Raw genomic sequence first — 20,259 nt, forward strand, 5'->3', positions numbered from 1 at the left:
CCTTGGTTCTGTCCAAAACTCAGTTTTCTCATCCAAGTAGTTGGTTTCTCCATAGGTTTGAGTCCGAGGACCATACAATACCTTGGTTCTGTCCAAAACTCAGTTTTCTCATCCAAGTAGTTGGTTTCCCCATAGGTTTGAGTCCGAGGACCATACAATACCTTGGTTCTGTCCAAAACTCAGTTTTCTCATCCAAGTAGTTGGTTTCCCCATAGGTTTGAGTCCGAGGACCATACAATACCTTGGTTCTGTCCAAAACTCAGTTTTCTCATCCAAGTAGTTGGTTTCCCCATAGGTTTGAGTCCGAGGACCCCAATACCTTGGTTCTGTCCAAAACCAATCCAACCATAGGTTTGAGTCCGAGGACCATACAATACCTTGGTTCTGTCCAAAACTCAGTTTTCTCATCCAAGTAGTTGGTTTCCCCATAGGTTTGAGTCCGAGGACCATACATGGTTCTGTCCAAAACTCAGTTTTCTCATCCAAGTAGTTGGTTTCCCCATAGGTTTGAGTCCGAGGACCATACAATACCTTGGTTCTGTCCAAAACTTAGTTTTCTCATCCAAGTATTTGGTTTCCCCACAGGTTTGAGTCCAAGGACCATACAATTCCTTGGTTCTGTCCAAAACTCAGTTTTCTCATTCAAGTAGTTAGTTTCCCCACAGGTTTGAGTCCGAGGACCATACAATACCTTGGTTATGTCCAAAACTCAGTTTTCTCATCTAAGTAGTTGGTTTCCCCATAGGTTTGAGTCCGAGGACCATACAATACCTTGGTTCTGTCCAAAACTCAGTTTTCTTTTTGCGTGGGACCTTGGCTTTAGAGGAGTTAGCTCCTCGGCCGAGCCCCTAGAATTATCCATGCGATTAACGCTACCAAGCGTAGCCCCTAGTCAAGAAGCACAGCCCCTAGCGGAACTTTACACTAAAACTCTATAACCAGTTGTTAGAAATGACAAAGGAATTCTCTCGACCTACCGCCTATGCCAACACACAAGCCTTTCCCACAGACAGTGCCAATTGTAAGGACACGATTTGTAACGAACCACAACAGTGTTGGTTTCGTACGTAAAAAGGTCCAAACAATATCATTTGTAGAGCGTGGGTTTGAAAGGCTAGACATTGGTCACCAGGCGATGAGTCTTTCGTGGTGTTCATACCTGGTTAAGACATTTTCGCCCTAGGAGTCTTTCTCCAGGAGGCGGGCTGGGAGGTTCTGGTTTTTGGCCATTTTTCCTAGCCCCCCTTATGAATTACTTTCTTTTCCTTTTATACTGGCCAGTGTTTTTCTATCCTTTGTCCACGTGTAGGATCGACATTCCAAGACTGATACTTGTCCCATCAGCCCATATCCGGAGTGGTTGGGGGTGGTTGAAAAAGCTGGAGAGTATGACTCTGTCAGGTGCAGAGTATTGAATGGCAGTAAGGGCAGCTTTCCCCGGTCGTTTACACTTTCCAGCATACCCTTTTCTATTGGCACAGATACTTTAGATTTTTTCCCAAGTTGTTTTTATACCATTTTTGCCCTTTCTTCCGAGGAGGCTTTGGACTGGCCGAAGACTGAATCGTCTTCGGCTGTATCCCCATACTATTTTGTACTTGCATTGCAGTGTCTGGACCATGTCCTTCCTCGGTTTGGGCCTTTGGGCCCCAACGAATAAGTGGAGCTGGCCCAAAAATTATTGGGCCCCACAACCCTAATTTTATTGTTTTTTTTAGGGAAAATTTTTATTGTTCTATGCATTAAAAAATATTTCATTCTTTTCATATTATAGTTTTATATTGAAAATACTATTTCCTTTATTTACGAATATGTTTTAATTATCAATGCATACTAAAATCAATTTGGATATGAAAAGGTTAAAAAAAAAAAAAAAGTAGAGAAGAATAACAAAATTAATTGAAATAATACCAATACTATAACAAAATTCACAATTTACCCATAAAATGAATTGTGAATGGTATATTTATGTGAATTCATGACTTCATCGCTCATAACTCAGCAAATAAACAGTGTGTAGGACAAAGTTATGAATTTCTTATTTTATTTTATTTTTTTTAAAGTATTACTCAATTTGGCTAGTCTGAGTACCACTTGAATATTTCTGTGCTTAGAGGGTACGCACACATGTCCCAATCATTAGCTCATTCTCGCGCGGTTATTACTCCACAATTCCACATGAAAGCCACTACGTGTTGTGTCCTCGTAGGGTACCCACTTGTGCATGCAAACCACATGGGTACCTCTATTAATTTCTAGCTATTTCCCAGTGATCAAGAATTCGACAACTTTTAGAACTTTTAAATTACCAGCGACTCTGGTAGCTAGTTTCCAAAACCAGTGGATGCTTTTTCTTTCCTATTTGGCTTTCAGTGGATTCTGGAATTCAAAAGCTTGCTCTTACGGTTTTAGACTTTTAATAGTCAATTAAGTTGGTCATGTCTTTTTCTCAAAAGACAAGAGAAAAGTTGGTCACGTCTTCGTCCACTTAAAGAAGTAAAAAAGATAATATTTTAGTATATTAATACAAGTAATTTTAGAATCATATAATTTTGTCACAATTATTTTACATAATAGTATGTAATTGATTATTTTTCATTTTTACATGAACTTTTTTTTTTTTTTTCCATCATTTGTAGTTTTGTACTTTGTCATACAACAATTATGTAGTCGTAGGCTTTTAGTTGCCTATATATGCTTGATTATCTAAACTTATTAAAATTTTTAAAGAAACAAATCACATATAGTCAAGTTTGTCTTCATCATGTTAATAAGGAAATAACTTAAAAAGCTGCGTCAAGGCCAAGAAAGAGAGGCCAATCACTGAGGAGCGTGTTAATTGTTGCGAGTGAGATTGGGATTTTGAAGAAATTGGTATTTGGTATCTAATTTAGATTCTAGAATCAGGTGAAGGAACTTTCTGGCTGTGTTTAAAAACCAGGTTACAGCTAAGCGAAGCACCGGTATTGCTGAACAACTTTTTTGTGTACAGTTATTTGGCAGTTTGACACTTGACCATCTTTTCTTTGGGACCACGAAAAATTTGTCATTAACCCAAATAACCATATTTTAATGGATGGAAAGAAAATTATTTTATATCAAATGATATTAATTAAAAATATGTGTGTGAAAATAACTATTTATTACCACATATCTTTTATTTATTAAGAGGTTAATCATTTTTTTGTTAATGGATCCATTTGAATTGAACTTATTGTTACTGGAACTGAAAACTGAAAATATTGTAACAAAATAATTTTTTAAATATGTGAATAGTACCGTGATACCAAATTTTAATATTTTTTAGTGTGTGAACAGTGCTGTGAACAGTTATAAACAGTGCGTGAACAGTAATTTTTGCCTTTATACAGTGAACTCATGTGATTTTATTTACTGTTCACGCGTAGGGAAAAAAAAATTTTGAAAACGCAAACTTGTAAACGCAGACGTCCACCCCAAACGACATCAATATATCTCACACTTATTGAATTTGGATAATGCTAACAAAGTATCATTTTTTTAAAATGGATATGGTATCATTTAATACCAAATTTGTAATAACCGTTGGAAATATACATAAATACTATAAATAATTTAGTATTGTTATTTTTCGAGTTAAAAATTGATATAATACTCTATTGTAATAAAAAATATATATATATTGATTTCTTATTTGATGTTAAATTTTTGTTTTTTAACCCCTTCTTATGTCATGTGATATATCATAAATGCATTAGGATTATTAATATAATTTACTTTAACTAAAATTCTATTAAAATAGCATAATACTACTCTCTTAAATTTCTATTGCAAACAATTTCTAGTTTTTTTTTTTTTTTTTTTTTTTTTTTAAACTAGTATTATTCCCATGCAATGCATGGCTTGATGAAAAATTATATGTAAGCTAAATTTTTTTAAAAATAATTAAAACAAAATTATCAAATAAATAGTAATAATAAATTATAAAATAAGTACATAATTTTAATAAAAAAATTGCTTTAAGTTTTAATTGTTTAGAGTTTGGACTTTATCAGTGTTTATGTATTTTTATATTTGAAAATTCTCTTTGTGTTTTGTGTAAATTTCTTAATATGAGATATGGAATGAGTTTGATCATTCCTATTTAGGTTATGTTTAATCTATGCTCTAGCCAGTACAAACAATAATAAACAAAATAGTTCCTTAATACAAATTTGTTTGTCCTTTATTCCATTTTGGGATGTCCCAAAATATTGTCCTGTTTTTAAAAATTAAATTAATAATTTACTAATGTTCTTATTATACCCCTACTTTATTTTCAAAACTATTTGAAAAGAAAAATCGCAAAATGGAATAGAAGTCAAAAGATTTTTTTTTTTTTTTAGAAAGAAAATGTGGGTTGTTGTCTGGGATTTAAGTTTAAAATTTTTTATAATATATATATATATATATATATATTTTTTTACAAGTAAAATTTTTTATAATAGACTTTTAGTTTGAATAGAATTTAAATTTGTTGAAATTTAAATAATAAAGTTTACCTAAATTAAATAGTTGTTAAATATTATTCCTTAATTTTAGGAAATATATAATAACAAATAATATAAAATTAATTTACTAATTAGTGAGAGTAGCCATTTGGCACAACCATGACTTCTAAACCCAACTTTTATTATGATGTTTCATTTTTAATATACATAATTTTAATAATCTAATTCTTTTTTTGTTTTAATAAGAAAAACTAGGTATTACATATCATGCTTGCATGCTTAAAATTGTGCCGTTTAAATTAAGAAAGAAGGAAACGAGTTGCTTACCCACCCCCAAAAAAATAGAGAGGAAAAAATCGACATTGTGAAAATAATAACAATTTAGTCAATACATTAAAAATGATTAAAACTGTTAATAACTAAAATCTTCCCAATTAATTTAAGAAAGAAAGGGTACATCTGTACAAAGTAATTCTTAAGTACTCTTGGAGCACGAAAAATGATATTCCCTCCTCTCACATTCATGGTATGTTTATTCATTAAATTTATAGTGTGGTTTACCATGAATGTGAGAGAAGAGAGTACCATTAATCCATGCTTTAGAAATACCTAAGAATTTTCCAATCGTACAAGTTTGCTTACCCAAAAAAAAATAAAACAAGTCAATATATACTTAATTTGATGTCATGAATGATATACTAAAAAAATTTTAGCCTAAATTTTAAAATTATATTTAGTTATAATCAATTTTAAGTCAAAGGCCACAAGTAAATCCATATTTAAATAGCAAATAATATGTAAAACTTATACAGAGTTTATTGAATTCTAACAATCGATTCAAATCAATTGTTTTTGCACTAAACGTATTTGATTGACCATTTTTATATTACTTGAAAGTTACACAAAAATTAGAGAGGAAAAAAGAAAATAAAATAAAAGTTTGAATACTATAATTAATTGCCTTGAAACTAATTAACTTAAGGATTATATATAATAAAGATATTAGTTTATATTTTCTTATTTTTCTTTAATGTAATTTATAAATGTCTTGCATCTATTTACAATTTTACACAACGTATTCTTTTATTCATGAATCCGCCTGGCACAAGTAGACGGTTTTCTTGCTTGTTGCATTAATGTTGTTGTATGCATTATTATTTATTTATTTATATTAAATGTATGCATTATTATAGCACTTGCATTTCCTATGATAAAATGGCAAAATGGCCAAAATTTATCCAACAAGCCCTAAAAATCACCCTCATTAATTTATGCTTTTGTATCATTTTCTCAAAAAAAAAAAAAACTTATACATAATCCATTGTGCAAAATGCATTTTTACTATGATACTTGTGCAAACTGTAAATGTATACAAGCATTGTATTTGTGCATTTCATTTTTTCATTTTGTTTATTTTTGTGTTTTCCAAGAATGAAAGAAGTGAGTAAATTATAGTCGTGGTGTATATTGAAATAGAGTTTAAAATACATAATTTGATTTGAGTTTTTTGAAAAGTGGTGAAGTAAAATAGAAAAAAAAAAAGTTTCATATTAAAAAATATATAAATTTTAGCACAATTTCATGCTCTAACTAGAAGTATTAGTAATTTAGTAGCATAATGAGGACAATTTATGATGTTAAGATTGGCATCACTTGATTCTGGCGAGGTATGTTTCTATAAAATTTAAAATTAAAAAAAGAAAAAAGAAAAATAATAATTTGGATACGTAATAAGAACAGTCACCATTTTGATAAAATATTTAATTAGCACAAATGCACAATGTTTATGATGGGCCAACTTATGTGATGACGTTGAGATGGTGTGAGACTACGAGGCAGTCAGCAACTTCTTTTTTTCTTTCTCATCTACTTGCGAATTTCTAAAGCCTTGGATGCTATAATTTCATTCAAGGACCCATAAGGCAAGACGTGTGACACTTTTATACAAGGAGCTGCTGAGAATACGAATAAAGTAAATCACATGTTCTGTTACAAACTTCTCAAAGAAGAGATTGATAAACCCGTGGATCATATTCACTTCACGGGTTAGCAATTAGTAGTATTTGTAAACCTAAACTTTCTCAAATGCTATCGATTTTACCATTTATAATACTACAAATCTATCAATTTCATGCAATTCCTGTTAAGGTTAAGTTGAAAAAAAAAAAAAAATACTTATGGTTATTTAAAAAAAAAATTATTTTTTATGAGGTCAAACTCGATGTGGCATATTTTTAATGCATATTTTCAAATTTAAACAAGCCATAAATGGATTAAATTTTGCTCAATGACATTTGACTACAAAAACTGGAAAAAAAAAATGTATGAAACCATATTATTATAAAATAAATCCCTAACAGTGTGTCTCAAATTCTTTGTCTTTTTAATCTTCTCAAAAAAAATTCCTTATCTTTTCGACTGAATAAAAATTCATACCAAGTTTCTCGTGAAAAGAAAAACTATATAGCTAACCAGGCAACTGGATATCAATTTTTCCGAAAGATTCTCAACATACTAAAACAATATTCCCAATTAAAATTACTTGCCCCACACACCATTCTTCTAGCCCCTTCCTCACTCCAATCCTCGTTAATTACCATCAAAATTTTAATTATGTATGCAAATATATCCAAAAAAGTGTCTGGATTTCACAAAACACATCATAATTCTATCACATTAATAACAAATGTTAGGTAGTGATTAAAAAGCCTGTTGATTATTTCTTAGAAAATTTTTATAGAAAAAAAAAAATAATTAATGTTTTTATAATTTTTTTATTTCTTATAAAAATGATGTTAAACTTTTCTTAAAATTAATTCTTAACCAGTATCCTAATGACACTCGTTAACATTTCTTTATTTTTTATAAAAACAATGAAAAAAAGAAGAAAAGGAAATAACTTAATTAAAATTACTTTGCCGACACACATTTCCAAGAATGGACCCTTCCTCACTCCAAATCTCCAATCCCAAGATGACAAGATCCTCCTTACTTCCTACCAAAATTTAAACACGGTACAAGAACCCATAGAATTTAGTTTACCACCCCCCTTGTTGCCATAAAATATATTTTCCAATTCTTTTCATAGTTACTAAAATAATAAATTCTAATAGATTGATATTAAAACTTAATAATTTTACCAATTTTGTTATTAAACAATAAACCTACCTACGCTACACGAAAATTTTCATAATCCGCAAATTGTAAATTTTATAAAATAAATTCATATCATCAAAAAACTTGTGGAAAAAAAATCAAAAACCTTATAGTTCAATGGACTATTATGATATTTTAATATTCAAATTTCTTTCCTTCTCATTGTTATTATTACGAAATTACTTTTAGTGAAAATCAAAATCAATTATAAGCTTGAGACACATATATATTTCCAACAGTCATATAATTATGAAATTATTATTTTTTTTTTTTACCTCAAAATCAATTATTAGTACGCAAACATTTCTTTTTTGGCAACATTTCTGTTTGCAAAAAACAACAAAACAGCGTCCAAAACCGCCCCTAGAAACAAATCCCACTATCAAAATCACCCTATAAATTCACTTTCACTTCTCTCACTCACTCACACCAATTCTTAAACAAACAAAAAAAAAACCCCTACACTTTTCCTCTATTCTCTCTCTCTCTCTCTCTCTCTCTCTCTCTCCATCTCTAGTTCTAGAACTATAACACAAACAAAAACAACTAAACAAAACCAAAACCATTCATTCATTCCTCGGAATTTTTACACTCTCTCTCAAAACATGGACACCAAAATAGGAGCGCTCGACGCTTGCCCACACTCCAGCACAGACCTCTGTGCCGTACCGTCAAACGGCGGCGTCTCCACCATCCAAAGCTCAACCCCTTCCACCATTGTCACCCCCTCGGACGCCACACTGGGTCGCCACCTCGCTCGCCGGCTCGTCCAAATCGGTGTCACGGACGTATTCTCTGTCCCCGGTGACTTTAACCTCACTCTTCTCGACCACCTCATCGCCGAGCCTGGTCTCACCAACGTTGGCTGCTGTAACGAGCTCAACGCTGGCTACGCCGCTGATGGCTACGCGCGGTCCCGCGGCGTAGGCGCGTGCGTTGTTACTTTCACCGTCGGTGGGCTCAGTGTGCTCAACGCGATCGCCGGTGCTTACAGTGAAAACCTCCCTCTCATTTGCATTGTTGGTGGGCCCAACTCCAATGACTATGGAACCAACAGGATTTTGCACCATACAATCGGATTGCCTGACTTTAGTCAGGAGCTTCGGTGTTTTCAGACTGTCACTTGCTATCAGGTAAAAAAAAAAAAAAATGATTGAGACCCAGTTGGGTTTTTTAGTTTTTACTGTGAAAAAAATGTGATTTTGATATGGAAATTTGGTTAAAGTTGTGATTTTTTTTGCTTAATTTTATTGTTGTAGGCTGTGGTGAATAATTTGGAAGATGCACATGAGTTGATTGATACAGCGATTTCGACTTCATTGAAGGAAAGCAAGCCTGTTTATATTAGTATAAGCTGTAACTTGGCTGGGGTTCCTCATCCAACGTTTAGTCGTGAACCTGTTCCATTTTCGTTAAGTCCCAGGTAAAATTTTGGACTTTTTACTTTTTATTTTTTTAAGGAGATTTTATTTTCCTTATATAGGAAAAAGTGAATATTAAAAAACTATATTTTGAAAAAGTACAGAGTGATCTTAAACGAAAACACAAAAAAACTGGCATATTTTTGTGTTCTTAAAATCGAAGTTAGAAGAAATGCATCTACAAATTGCAACTTATGCATTTTCAACTTCGTTTTAGTATTTGCAGTTTTTAAAGCAACAGTACATGTTACAGATTTTACCAAATGCTCAAATTGCGTTTTTTAAAATCATGTTTTCAAAACCATCTTTTTGTAGATCCTGTGATTCTGGTTGTTGAGCTATTATGAGATTTACTTATTGGGTTTTTTGTGTTTTGGGGAGGATACAGATTGAGTAATAAGATGGGATTAGAGGCTGCAGTGGAGGCAGCAGCGGGGTTTTTGGACAAGGCTGTGAAACCAGTATTGGTGGGGGGTCCTAAACTGAGAGTTGCAAATGCAACTGATGCATTTGTTGAACTAGCTGATGCTTGTGGTTATCCCCTTGCTGTGATGCCATCAGCGAAAGGGCTTGTGCCTGAGCACCACCCACATTTCATTGGGACTTATTGGGGTGCTATCAGCACTCCATTTTGTGCGGAGATTGTGGAGTCTGCCGATGCTTATTTGTTTGCTGGACCTATATTCAATGACTATAGCTCTGTTGGGTACTCATTGCTTCTCAAGAAAGAGAAGGCAATCATTGTGCAACCTGACCGTGTTGTGATCGGGAATGGGCCTGCATTTGGGTGTATTTTGATGAAGGATTTCCTCAAAGCACTTGGCAAGCGGCTCAAGCGTAATACAACTGCTTATGAGAACTATCATAGGATCTTTGTTCCTGATGGACTTCCTTTGAAGTCTGCACCAAAAGAACCTTTGAGGGTTAATGTTCTGTTCCAGCATATACAGAACATGCTGTCTAGTGAGACTGCTGTGATTGCTGAGACAGGGGACTCATGGTTTAACTGCCAGAAGCTGAAATTGCCACAGGGCTGCGGGTAAGTGGTGGAGAGCATATAGTATTTTATGTTTGTTTCTAAGTTGGAGCTTTTAGTATTAATTCAAAGTTTTGATTGGCTTGCAGATACGAGTTCCAAATGCAATATGGATCAATTGGTTGGTCAGTTGGTGCGACCCTTGGCTATGCACAGGCTGTGCCTGAGAAGCGAGTGATTGCTTGCATTGGTGATGGGAGCTTCCAGGTTTGCCTTGTTCCTAATTGTCTGTAGCAATTTTTTTTTTCTGCTTACAATGTAGGCAAGCAAGAACCTTGCGGACCACATCCAAAATTGTTAATTGATTCTTTTTAACTTATTTTGACATTTATCACTCAGCAAATGAAAATCTAGAATGAACATTGTCATGAAAAATTCTTAAAAAATTCCAGAATGGAATTTTATGTCAATTTTTCAAATGTCATATATGGATGGCTATATCTGACCTAAATCTATATATTAATTCTTTCCAACATACTAGAACTGCCAAGATTTCACCCAGGACTTTGATTCATAAAATCTTGATGTGTTTTTATTGCCTCACAGGTCACTGCACAAGATGTGTCAACAATGATTAGATATGGGCAAAGGACCATCATCTTCCTGATAAACAACGGTGGATACACCATTGAAGTTGAAATCCATGACGGGCCTTACAATGTGATTAAGAACTGGAACTACACTGGGTTGGTTGATGCAATCCACAATGGCGAGGGCAAGTGCTGGACAACCAAGGTGAGTTGTTTAACATGGTGCATACGCTCTAGTGCATCAATACCAATGCTTAGAAACACTGATAATACCATTGTTTTCAGGTCCGTTGCGAGGAGGAGCTGATTGAAGCAATTAATACAGCAACAGGGGATAAGAAGGACAGCCTGTGCTTCATTGAGGTGATTGTTCACAAGGATGACACCAGCAAAGAGCTGCTTGAATGGGGCTCAAGGGTCTCTGCTGCCAATAGCCGCCCACCCAACCCTCAGTAAATCTTAGCCACATTAATGAGATTGAAAAGCACAAAATAAATTGAGCAGTTTTATGTTAACATAGTAATATTGAGTTTGCCTCTTAAGTGGTTTGCGTAATGAACGAGGAGAGTTTTGCAGAATTATGTGTATATTCTCTTTGGATTTGCTTTACTATTGAAAGATCAAATTAATGAGTTTTGGGATTACATTTTTCAAATCTTTTTCCTCAACTATTGATATGGTCTGTTGAGATTAGTGCATAATAAAAGTAATATTAGTGGTAGGCTCTTAGCCTGCATTTTGAAACTTCTGTGTGAGGACTGAGGACCGCCCCAAGTCCCTAACACATCGTTGTCTCTAGTCACTTTTAAAAAAAAATAAAATATCTCCATAGGCTCGGGGAAGTTCAAGCTTTCTTAGCCAAATCTCTTTAATGCTCTAGATTGGTCACTGTCTCAATGATTTCAACATGTAGAGAAACCTTACTGGAGGAGGGGAAATGTGGCTCTTCTTCCTCCGGAAGTAGATTTTTTTTTTTTTTTTTTTAGCATAAAGTCTTGAGGATACTGACAAATTAAAGTTGGTCATGGTGAAATTTATCCCAGTACAAGATCTCTGCTTTTCTTTTTAAAAGATTTGGTTTTGATTTAGGTGTTTGAAATGATACCACTTGAGATCCAAGGTCATCCCTGTGCTTAATACGTGTAGTCTGCAAGAACTGTTGATTAGCTCCAAGTTATACACAATCCAATCCATATTAACAAATATTTTTTTTTTGCTAAACCCAATCCATATTAACATTGATTCACTTCACTCATTGAAGTGACATTCGCTCATTGAAATGTTAGCTAGGTGATTTGGTATTATAGAAGTATTGCTTTTTTCTTTTTTAAAAGAGGGGTCACGATTTTTACTTTTAGTTACTTTAGTGACATTCTCTGTTCTCTTAAAAAGTGATTTTATGGAATAAATTCGACCATATAGCCATTCTTCTCCACAACCTGAAACTGATACTTGAAAGATTACAGTGACATATATCGTTTATTGTAAGTATACCACTCATTTTATAATTTTGAATATAATAGTATAATAATACAATTATACAAATGGTACTTTTCACCTTTTTTGCTGAATTATATGTGTGTGTATATATATATATAATCAAAATTGAAAGAAAATCTAATTAAATTTTAAATTGAATAGATTTTGTACTAAGTGAGTTATTAGGTACAAAAATCAAAGAGTTTTGCTCTATAATCTAAAAAAATTCCTTCAGTTCTCTCTCTCAAACCCATTGATAGCTTTTTTTTTTTTTTTCATGCTTATTTGTAGAGGTTATCCATTTTAACTTAATTTTTTTGGTTTAAAAAAAAAAAAAAAATTGAGGTGATTTTGTGTAGTTGATGATATCGAAAGTTTGAATATTCAAACACTAGTCAAGTTTAACATTTTTCTCCCCATTGAAATTGTAAGTGGGTTTCATGTCATTAATGATATCAAAATAGTTTCAACTTGAAGGTTTTTTTTTTTCCGTATCAAGTTGGAAGTAAATTTGCGGTGTTGATGACATTCAAACACTTTTCACGTTAAAGTTAATTATTTTTAATCAAAATCATAACTTGGGTTTTGTGCGTACTTGCTGTTATTGACTAGGGAGGAATAAAAAAAAAGTTTAAAATTTGCTCCTGCAGTTTCCCCCTTTGTTACAAACTCACTGTCAAATTGCAGATAATGATCTTATCAATGGGGTCAATACAGTAATTATCTATTGTGCTTGTAAGGGCATAGTCTTTCTAAACTATGTATACATGTAATTTTAGCTTTTCAATTGATAATTAAAAAAAAAAAACTAAAAAAAAAAGCTCATATAAATTATTTTTTACAAATTATATAACAGTATCAACTTTGGGTGATGTTTCTCTCATTTATTAGATAATATCAATATTTTCATAAATTTTGCTATGTTATTTTAATTGAAACATGCAATAGAAAATCTCAATTAAGTGTAAATTATTTGATTATATTTATGATGATTTTTTTTAATGATTCCTAATTCTGAGGAAGAAAATAAGGGAGGAGGAGAAATAAGGAAGGAGGAGCGGAAATAGGGTTATGTTTCTTAAAGAAAAGAGTTGTGTAAAGAAGGTTGATATAGTTCCTAATGTGTTTTTATTTATTTTTTTTTTCCTGATTTTCAATTAGTATTTTTTTTTTGTTTATTTATTTATTTTTGGATGCATCCTTGTGTAAGCATGGGTTACAATTTAGTGTACACTTTATACATAAATGGAACTCATTCCTCGGATTTGAGTCAATTCAGTGATGCGACAAACTAGGCTGATGCATACCAAGTCAAAGTTACTCTGTTTTAAGAAAAAAGGTCAAAGTTGTGTTACTAATTATTTGAAGAGAGGGTCAATTCTACAAAGGCCTCATTTGGGAGTTCATAAGGAAATAGAATGAAATAGAGTAGAATGATCATAAGGAAATAGAAAAGAATGAAATGTATTTAAGTGAGAGAAATGAATGAAAAAATAAAGGAAAAAGAAATGAAATAGAATTAAGTAATTTTGTTTGGATGTTTTAAAATAAAAGAATGTAAATGAGTGGAATGTAAGTAATTTTATTTAGGGGTAATATAGAGGGAAATGAATGAAATCATTTTATGATAATATTACTATTAAACCCATATTTAAAAATAAATGGTTGAATATATAGGAATATATTGGGAGTTTTAGTAAAAATTCATTAAATATAATTCCATTCCCTCTAATTCCTCCCAATTTTAAGATAATGAAAATTTGAGGTTTTAAAGGAATAGATAGGAATAAGGGTTCTCTCCTACTCATTCAATTTCCTTACATTTAAACTCTCAAATAATGAAATGAACTTTCTATTCCCTCAAATAAAATTCTCAAACAAAGAAAGGAAAAAATATTCTAAAATTACTTTTATCATTCCATTCCATTACATTTCATTTCCTCCTCCCAGTTGAAGGCTAAGAATCCTATAGTCCTAAAACAAAGTTGGCAAGTCCAATAACCCATAGGCTTTAAACAGTATGTGGACAAGCCCCCTTCTCCTTCTTCATTAAACCAAAAAAAAAAAAAATTATTATTATTATAACAAAATGTAGATGAACTTGATACCATGCGCAATGCCACAGCTTCTATGGCCTCATTATTTCTGCTGCAAACGCTTTGATTGTTCCATCAACGCTTAAATTATGCAAAATATGGTTCCTACTGCATGGTCTCTAACAGTGCCGGCTCAAGGCCTACGCAACTTAGGCCTAGGCCTAAGGCCCCACAACAAATAAAAAATTTCTCTACTAAAAAAAGGTCCCATCTCCCTTAGTAATCCAAAATTTTATAAAAATATAATATTTTTTACATAATTGATACTCACCAATCACATAAAAAAGTAATTCAAATACAAATAAATTAAGTTGTTGAAATTCATCAATTACAGTTGTGGGGCCGGGAGGTTTACAATCCGGCCTAAACTCTGTCTGGGCCCGGGGCCCGTGCCGAGGATGTCTTGTGCCGAGGACAAAGGGTCAATGGCCGGGGTGCCAAGGGGAGCGGCAGAGGATTACCTTGTCCTCGGCATCCCGAGGCTTCAATGAGAAGACCATCGTCCTAGTAAAGGCTACCCTTAAACGGCCCTTCGAAGGATATGTGAATGGAATAAAGCCCACATGGAAGTACGGTGCGTGGCAGGCTCAAGGAAGGTACGTCTCCTCCGCATTGAATGCACCTGCCAACGACCAGATCCGATTAATGAGAAAAGACGTTTGGGCGGTGTAAGCTTCGATCTCCGTAACTATTAAAAAGTAAGAGATGACGCTTGATGGGATGGATACTGAAATAAACATCTGCCCGACCAACAAGTGGAGGGCTGGGATCAATCAAGATGGACTATATAAGGAAAAAGGGAGTTACGCTAAAGGAGGCTGGGAAAAAGGGCCAAAAACTAGAGCCTCCCAGCCCGCCTCCAGGAGAAAGACTCCAGGGGGTGAAGGCAACTCAACCATGCATGAATACCACGAAAAACTCACCGCCTGGTGACCAGGGCCTAGCCTTTCAAACCCACGCTCTACAAATGATATTGTATGGGCCTTTTTACGTGCGAACCCAACATCGTTGCAGTTCGCCACGAATCGTGTCCTTACAATTGGCGCCGTCTGTGGGAAGGCTTGTGTGTTGGCATAGACGGTAGGTTGAGAGGGTTCCTTTGCCATTTTTAACAACTAGTTATGGAATTTTAGTGTAAAGTCCCGCTAAGGTCTATGATTCTTGACTAGGGGCTATGTTTACTAGCGTCAAACGCTTAGATAACTCTAGGGGCTCGGCCGAGGAGCTAACTCCCCTAAAGCCAAGGTCCCACGCAATGAGAAAACTAGGTTTTGGACAGAACCAAGGCATTGCATGGTTCTCGGACTCAAGCCTATGGGGAAACCAAGTACTTGGATGTGGAAAACTAGGTTTTGGACAGAATCAAGGCATTGCATGGTCCTCTGACTTGAGCCTATAGGGAAACCAACTACTTGGATGTGGAAAACTAGGTTTTGGACAGAACCAAGGCATTGCATGGTCCTCGGACTCGAGCCTATGGGGAAACCAACTACTTGGATGTGGAAAACTAGGTTTTGGACAGAACCAAGGCATTGCATGGTCCTCGGACTCAAGCCTATGGGGAAACCAACTACTTGGATGTGGAAAACTAGGTTTTGGACAGAACCAAGGCATTGCATGGTCCTCGGACTCAAGCCTATGGGGAAACCAACTACTTGGATGTGGAAAACTAGGTTTTGGACAGAACCAAGGCATTGCATGGTCTTCGGACTCAAGCCTATGGGTAAACCAATTACTTGGATGTGGAAAACTAGGTTTTGGACAGAACCAAGGCATTGCATAGTCCTCGGACTCAAGCTTATGGGGAGACCAACTACTTGGATGAGAAGATTGGGCATTAAGCAAGACCTAGCTACTATGCGTGACGTTGAAAATGTTGCTTATACTTTCGTTAAATGAGGGTTACAAATAAGTCTAAAGCCTCGGTGGGTGCAAGTACATTAGGGTTTGGGGAACATGATGATAAATGTATGGCATGCATAGATATTCTTACACGTTAAAGTAAATCAGCGTAGAATTTACAAACAATATTGCGTATCAACGAAGGCAGCTAATGACGTAATCAAAAGGAAAAAGGAAAAACAAGATTTCATATATACATGTTCAAATGCTTGCAAATCACCCATAAGTTAGGAAGTTTTCGAAATAAAAAGAAACAAATTAATCGTTAAAATAGAAACGAGTACAAAGGCCTAGCCAAGGCATTTACTTTTCTGCCTTTTCGTCAGTCACGACCTGAGAAGAAGGTACAGGATCGGCTTCGACGCCCGGAGGGATAGTCCCCTCTGGGGAGGGCTGAACAGGGTCAGCACTGGTACCCTGAGGGATCACAGTAAGGGGAGCGGCCTGTGGCTGCTGGGCAAGTGTGGCTGGCTCCTCTATGCTAGATACCTGAATGCCAATCACGAGCTCAGTAACCTCTTTAGGTGCCTCAGGATCCGTATGCTGGGGTATCACTATCACATCCTGAAGTTCTCCCTGTTTGGGCGCTTTGCTAGAGGAGCCACTGGCCTGCAGGTCTTCTGGTGGGGTGATCTCTTCCTCGGGTTGATCATTGGTAACCGCGGAGCTGGTAGAAGTGGCCTCGCGGATGGCCGCCGGGTAGAATATGCTCTCCGCCTTCCACAAATCAGATGAAGCATCCACCCCAGCTTGCTTCAAGGCTTCTTCCCAAACCTGGGAGCAATAAAACCTACACACTCCAGGAATCTGCGCCTTAAGGGTGGCCTGGGTTTCGGCTACTCCCATGTTGTAACCGTCATCCTCAGCCGTATTCTTGGCAGCCTCTGCCTCATTCCTGGCAAACTCGGCCTCCTGCTTTGCCCTTTGGGCCTCATCACGGCCATATTCTGCCACTCCCTTTTCATGCACAGCCGCAACCAGCTGCTTATTCAAATCCTCGATCAGGTCCTTGGCTATTCGCAGCTGGTTCTCGGCTTCGAGTGCACGCTTTGTTTGGTCCTTGGCCTGTTTTTGGGCGCTAGCTAGGCCCGCCGAAACATTATCCCTCTCAGGGTAGTTATTGTTAAGTCAGCCTTGACTTTGGCAAGTTCATCTTCAGAAGCTTCAAGAGTCTTCGAGGTCGTTATGCACCTCTTGCGTTCGTTCTCGGCCATTTTACTTCTGTCATTCACTTCTTCCTCCATCCTGTAGGTCGCCTGGAGAGCCTATCGAGAGAAATGAGCATGTAGTGAGGGACAAACCCGCGGCAAGAGTTAATACAGTTTTAGGTTTCGAGAAATCTTACCATTGCCAAGTGCCTCTTAGTACTGAGGAAGACCTCCTGCATCCTCATTTTCTTCAGTTCATCCATGTCGTTAGGGAGCAGCATGGTTCTCCCTAATGCGTCGGCCACGTAACCACCCTCGCCGTCTCCGAGGTCCCTCAAGGATGCCGTTTCAAGTAATGGACCCCCGTGAAGCATGGGGGCAAGAAGCCATGCACTAGGCAAGGACTGGGTGTCAGTCCCTTTTCCCTTGCCTTGGGAGGATTGGGCTGCGGTTTCTTTGCCCTTGCTTTGGGGCCCGATCTTCAGTTGTTTGGTGCGTGGAGCCTCCTCCTTCTCCTTAGGAGTGGGGGATTTTCCCTTGTCCATAGCCTCCTTGCCCTTTGGACTCCTTTTTCTTTTCGGATCAGCGCCTTCGGTTCGAGGCGGCCGAGCTGGTTGGGAGGAGGCAGGAGGTTCGGGGCGAGGGGGCTGCGGCTGTGACTTGGCGGAAGAGGACCTGGTTTGTATAACCTGAGGCCGAGGGGGCGGGGGAAGAGCTTCGGGTTACGGCGTTTCCTGCGTATCCTTCCCAGGCTGACCCTCGAGAAGTTGGAGAAGGGGGGTCAAGGGTTTTCTCTTGAGTCCCATTTCAGCTTGAGAAGAGGTGCCTATTAATGACAGTTCCGCCTCAGACAGGGCAGGGTCACCTATATCACCCGAAGGATCCTCGGATTGATAGATAAGATCAAATGCCCCAAAACCTTCCTCGGACTGATCTGGCTCGCCTTCGTCCTCTGCTGCTTGCCGAGGTGAGGAGGGGCCTGCTTGTGGGATGTTCTCGGGGACGGCTAGCCCCTGGGATATTAGAAATCTCGTTTCAACTACGGTAATTTTTGGAAGCCAAGGACGGTGGGCGCTGATCACGTGCCTTGCGTCCGCGAATGACTTCTGAACAGGAGGGTACCCTAGTATTTTGTGAGCTGCTCGGACTTGACCATCTTCGTCATTTACGAAAACGGCCGCTTGTAAAACGGTCTCCAGGTCCGCCCGGTTGACTAAGTGAAAATGTCGCCTGTGGGTGTGTGAATCTACAAAAAAAAAACAAACACGTATGCATGGTTAGTCACCGAACTAACGTTAAATTAGAATGGTGTAAAGGGTCATCATCCTTCCATTCCTAGTACCCCACCTGGTTCTCCTTCTACTGTGGGGCACGGGTCGCCATCGTGCCATTCCCCAGAGACGATAAGGAAATCCTTGTTCAGCCCCTTGTTGGAGTCAGGGAGGCACTGGATTAGTCGAACCCTTTCGTCCCTCGACTTCATGTAATAATTTTTCTTCTTCAATTTTTGAAGGTTATAACACCAGTTCACATCATGATGGGTCAGTCTTAGCCCCATCTTTTCATTTAAAGCGTCTATACAACCCAGAATCCTAAAAACGTTGCCGGCACACTGGGTGGGGGCTAAACGGAAATGTCGGAGGTAACCCCTCGTCACTGGTCCCATAGGGATTCTCATACCTCCCTCTACAAAGGCGAGGACGGGAATTACAACCGAGCCCGTATCCCTCCTATAGTGCCATTCCCCCATCTTACAGTGCTTCAGACTTACGTTGGGGGGAATCCTATAATCAACGATGAACTTATTCATCGCCTCTTCAGTATCGACTAATTTCCTCAGTCTAAGTTTAGTCATCTTTGTGATTTATTAGACAAACCCGACTCGCGACGAGAAAGAGAAGAAAGCCAAGGAGCAATAAACCCAGAAAAGAAAAAGCACGAGTTAACGGAAAGTAGGGAACTTACATAAAAGAAGAATTACGCTACGGACATGCTTTATGTGCTTGAGATAAACTTGAATTTGGGCGGAAGTTCAGACGAACCCAGAATACACGCACGAAAACTCTTAAGGACGGAACTGAAGAGACGGATCCATCCCCAGAGAAAAAAATCTTTTATACTTTCTAAGGTAACTGCCCACCTTTTTCCCGCCCAAAGAGGCTAGAAGATCACCACCGTTCGATTTCCATCATACCGTTGAACGTGGGAAGCACGAAGCCGCCTGTATTTAATGAGGCCACGTTTCGCCTTCTAAGCGCGTTAGGAACGTGTCTCGGGCAGGCGAAAAGTCTCGGGAACCGATGGGTGACTAGGACTAACAGGCGTGAGTAGGTTCTTGACGTCATCAAAACCCTCCTATCCGTCCGAGGAGACGGGTAGCAGGATTTTGAGGGGCTATTGTGGGGCCGGGAGGTTTACAATCCGGCCCAAACTCTGTCTGGGCTCGGGGCCCGTGCTGAGGATGTCTTGTGCCGAGGACGAAGGGTCAATGGCCGGGGTGCCAAAGGGAGCGGCAGAGGATTACCCTGTCCTCGGCATCCCGAGGCTTCAATGAGAAGACCATCGTCCTAGTAAAGGCTATCCCTAAACGGCCCTTCGAAGGAGATGTGAATGGAATAAAGCCCACATGGAAGTACGGTGCGTGGCAGGCTCAAGGAAGGTACGTCCCCTCCGCATTAAATGCACCTGCCAACGACCAGATCCGATTAATGAGAAAAGACGTTTAGGCGGTGTATGCTTTGATCTCCGTAACTATTAAAAAGTAAGAGAGGACGCTTGATGGGATGGATACTGAAATAAACATCTGCCCGACCAACAAGTGGAGGGCTGGGATCAATCAAGATGGACTATATAAGGAAAAAGGGAGTTACGCTAAAGGAGGCTGGGAAAAAGGGCCAAAAACCAGAGCCTCCCAGCCCGCCTCCAGGAGAAAGACTCCAGGGGTGAAGGCAACTCAACCATGCATGAACACCACGAAAAACCCACCGCCTGGTGACCAGGGCCTAGCCTTTTAAACCCACGC

At 37.5% G+C, this 20,259-nt stretch overlaps 1 protein-coding gene across 1 annotated transcript; it reads left to right on the forward strand.

The window, feature by feature from the left end:
- Nucleotides 1-8,051: 8,051 nt before the first annotated feature.
- On the forward strand, nucleotides 8,052-11,267 carry LOC115956073 (pyruvate decarboxylase 2). The gene is made up of 6 exons (XM_031074533.1): nucleotides 8,052-8,758; nucleotides 8,885-9,048; nucleotides 9,435-10,085; nucleotides 10,172-10,289; nucleotides 10,629-10,817; nucleotides 10,898-11,267. Exons 1-6 carry the CDS (start codon nucleotides 8,231-8,233, stop codon nucleotides 11,066-11,068), a joined length of 1,821 nt encoding a protein of 606 aa, XP_030930393.1. The 5' UTR covers nucleotides 8,052-8,230; the 3' UTR covers nucleotides 11,069-11,267.
- Nucleotides 11,268-20,259: the final 8,992 nt, after the last annotated feature.

Source organism: Quercus lobata, chromosome 8 (assembly GCF_001633185.2).
Source record: "Quercus lobata isolate SW786 chromosome 8, ValleyOak3.0 Primary Assembly, whole genome shotgun sequence".
Taxonomy (NCBI): domain Eukaryota; kingdom Viridiplantae; phylum Streptophyta; class Magnoliopsida; order Fagales; family Fagaceae; genus Quercus; species Quercus lobata.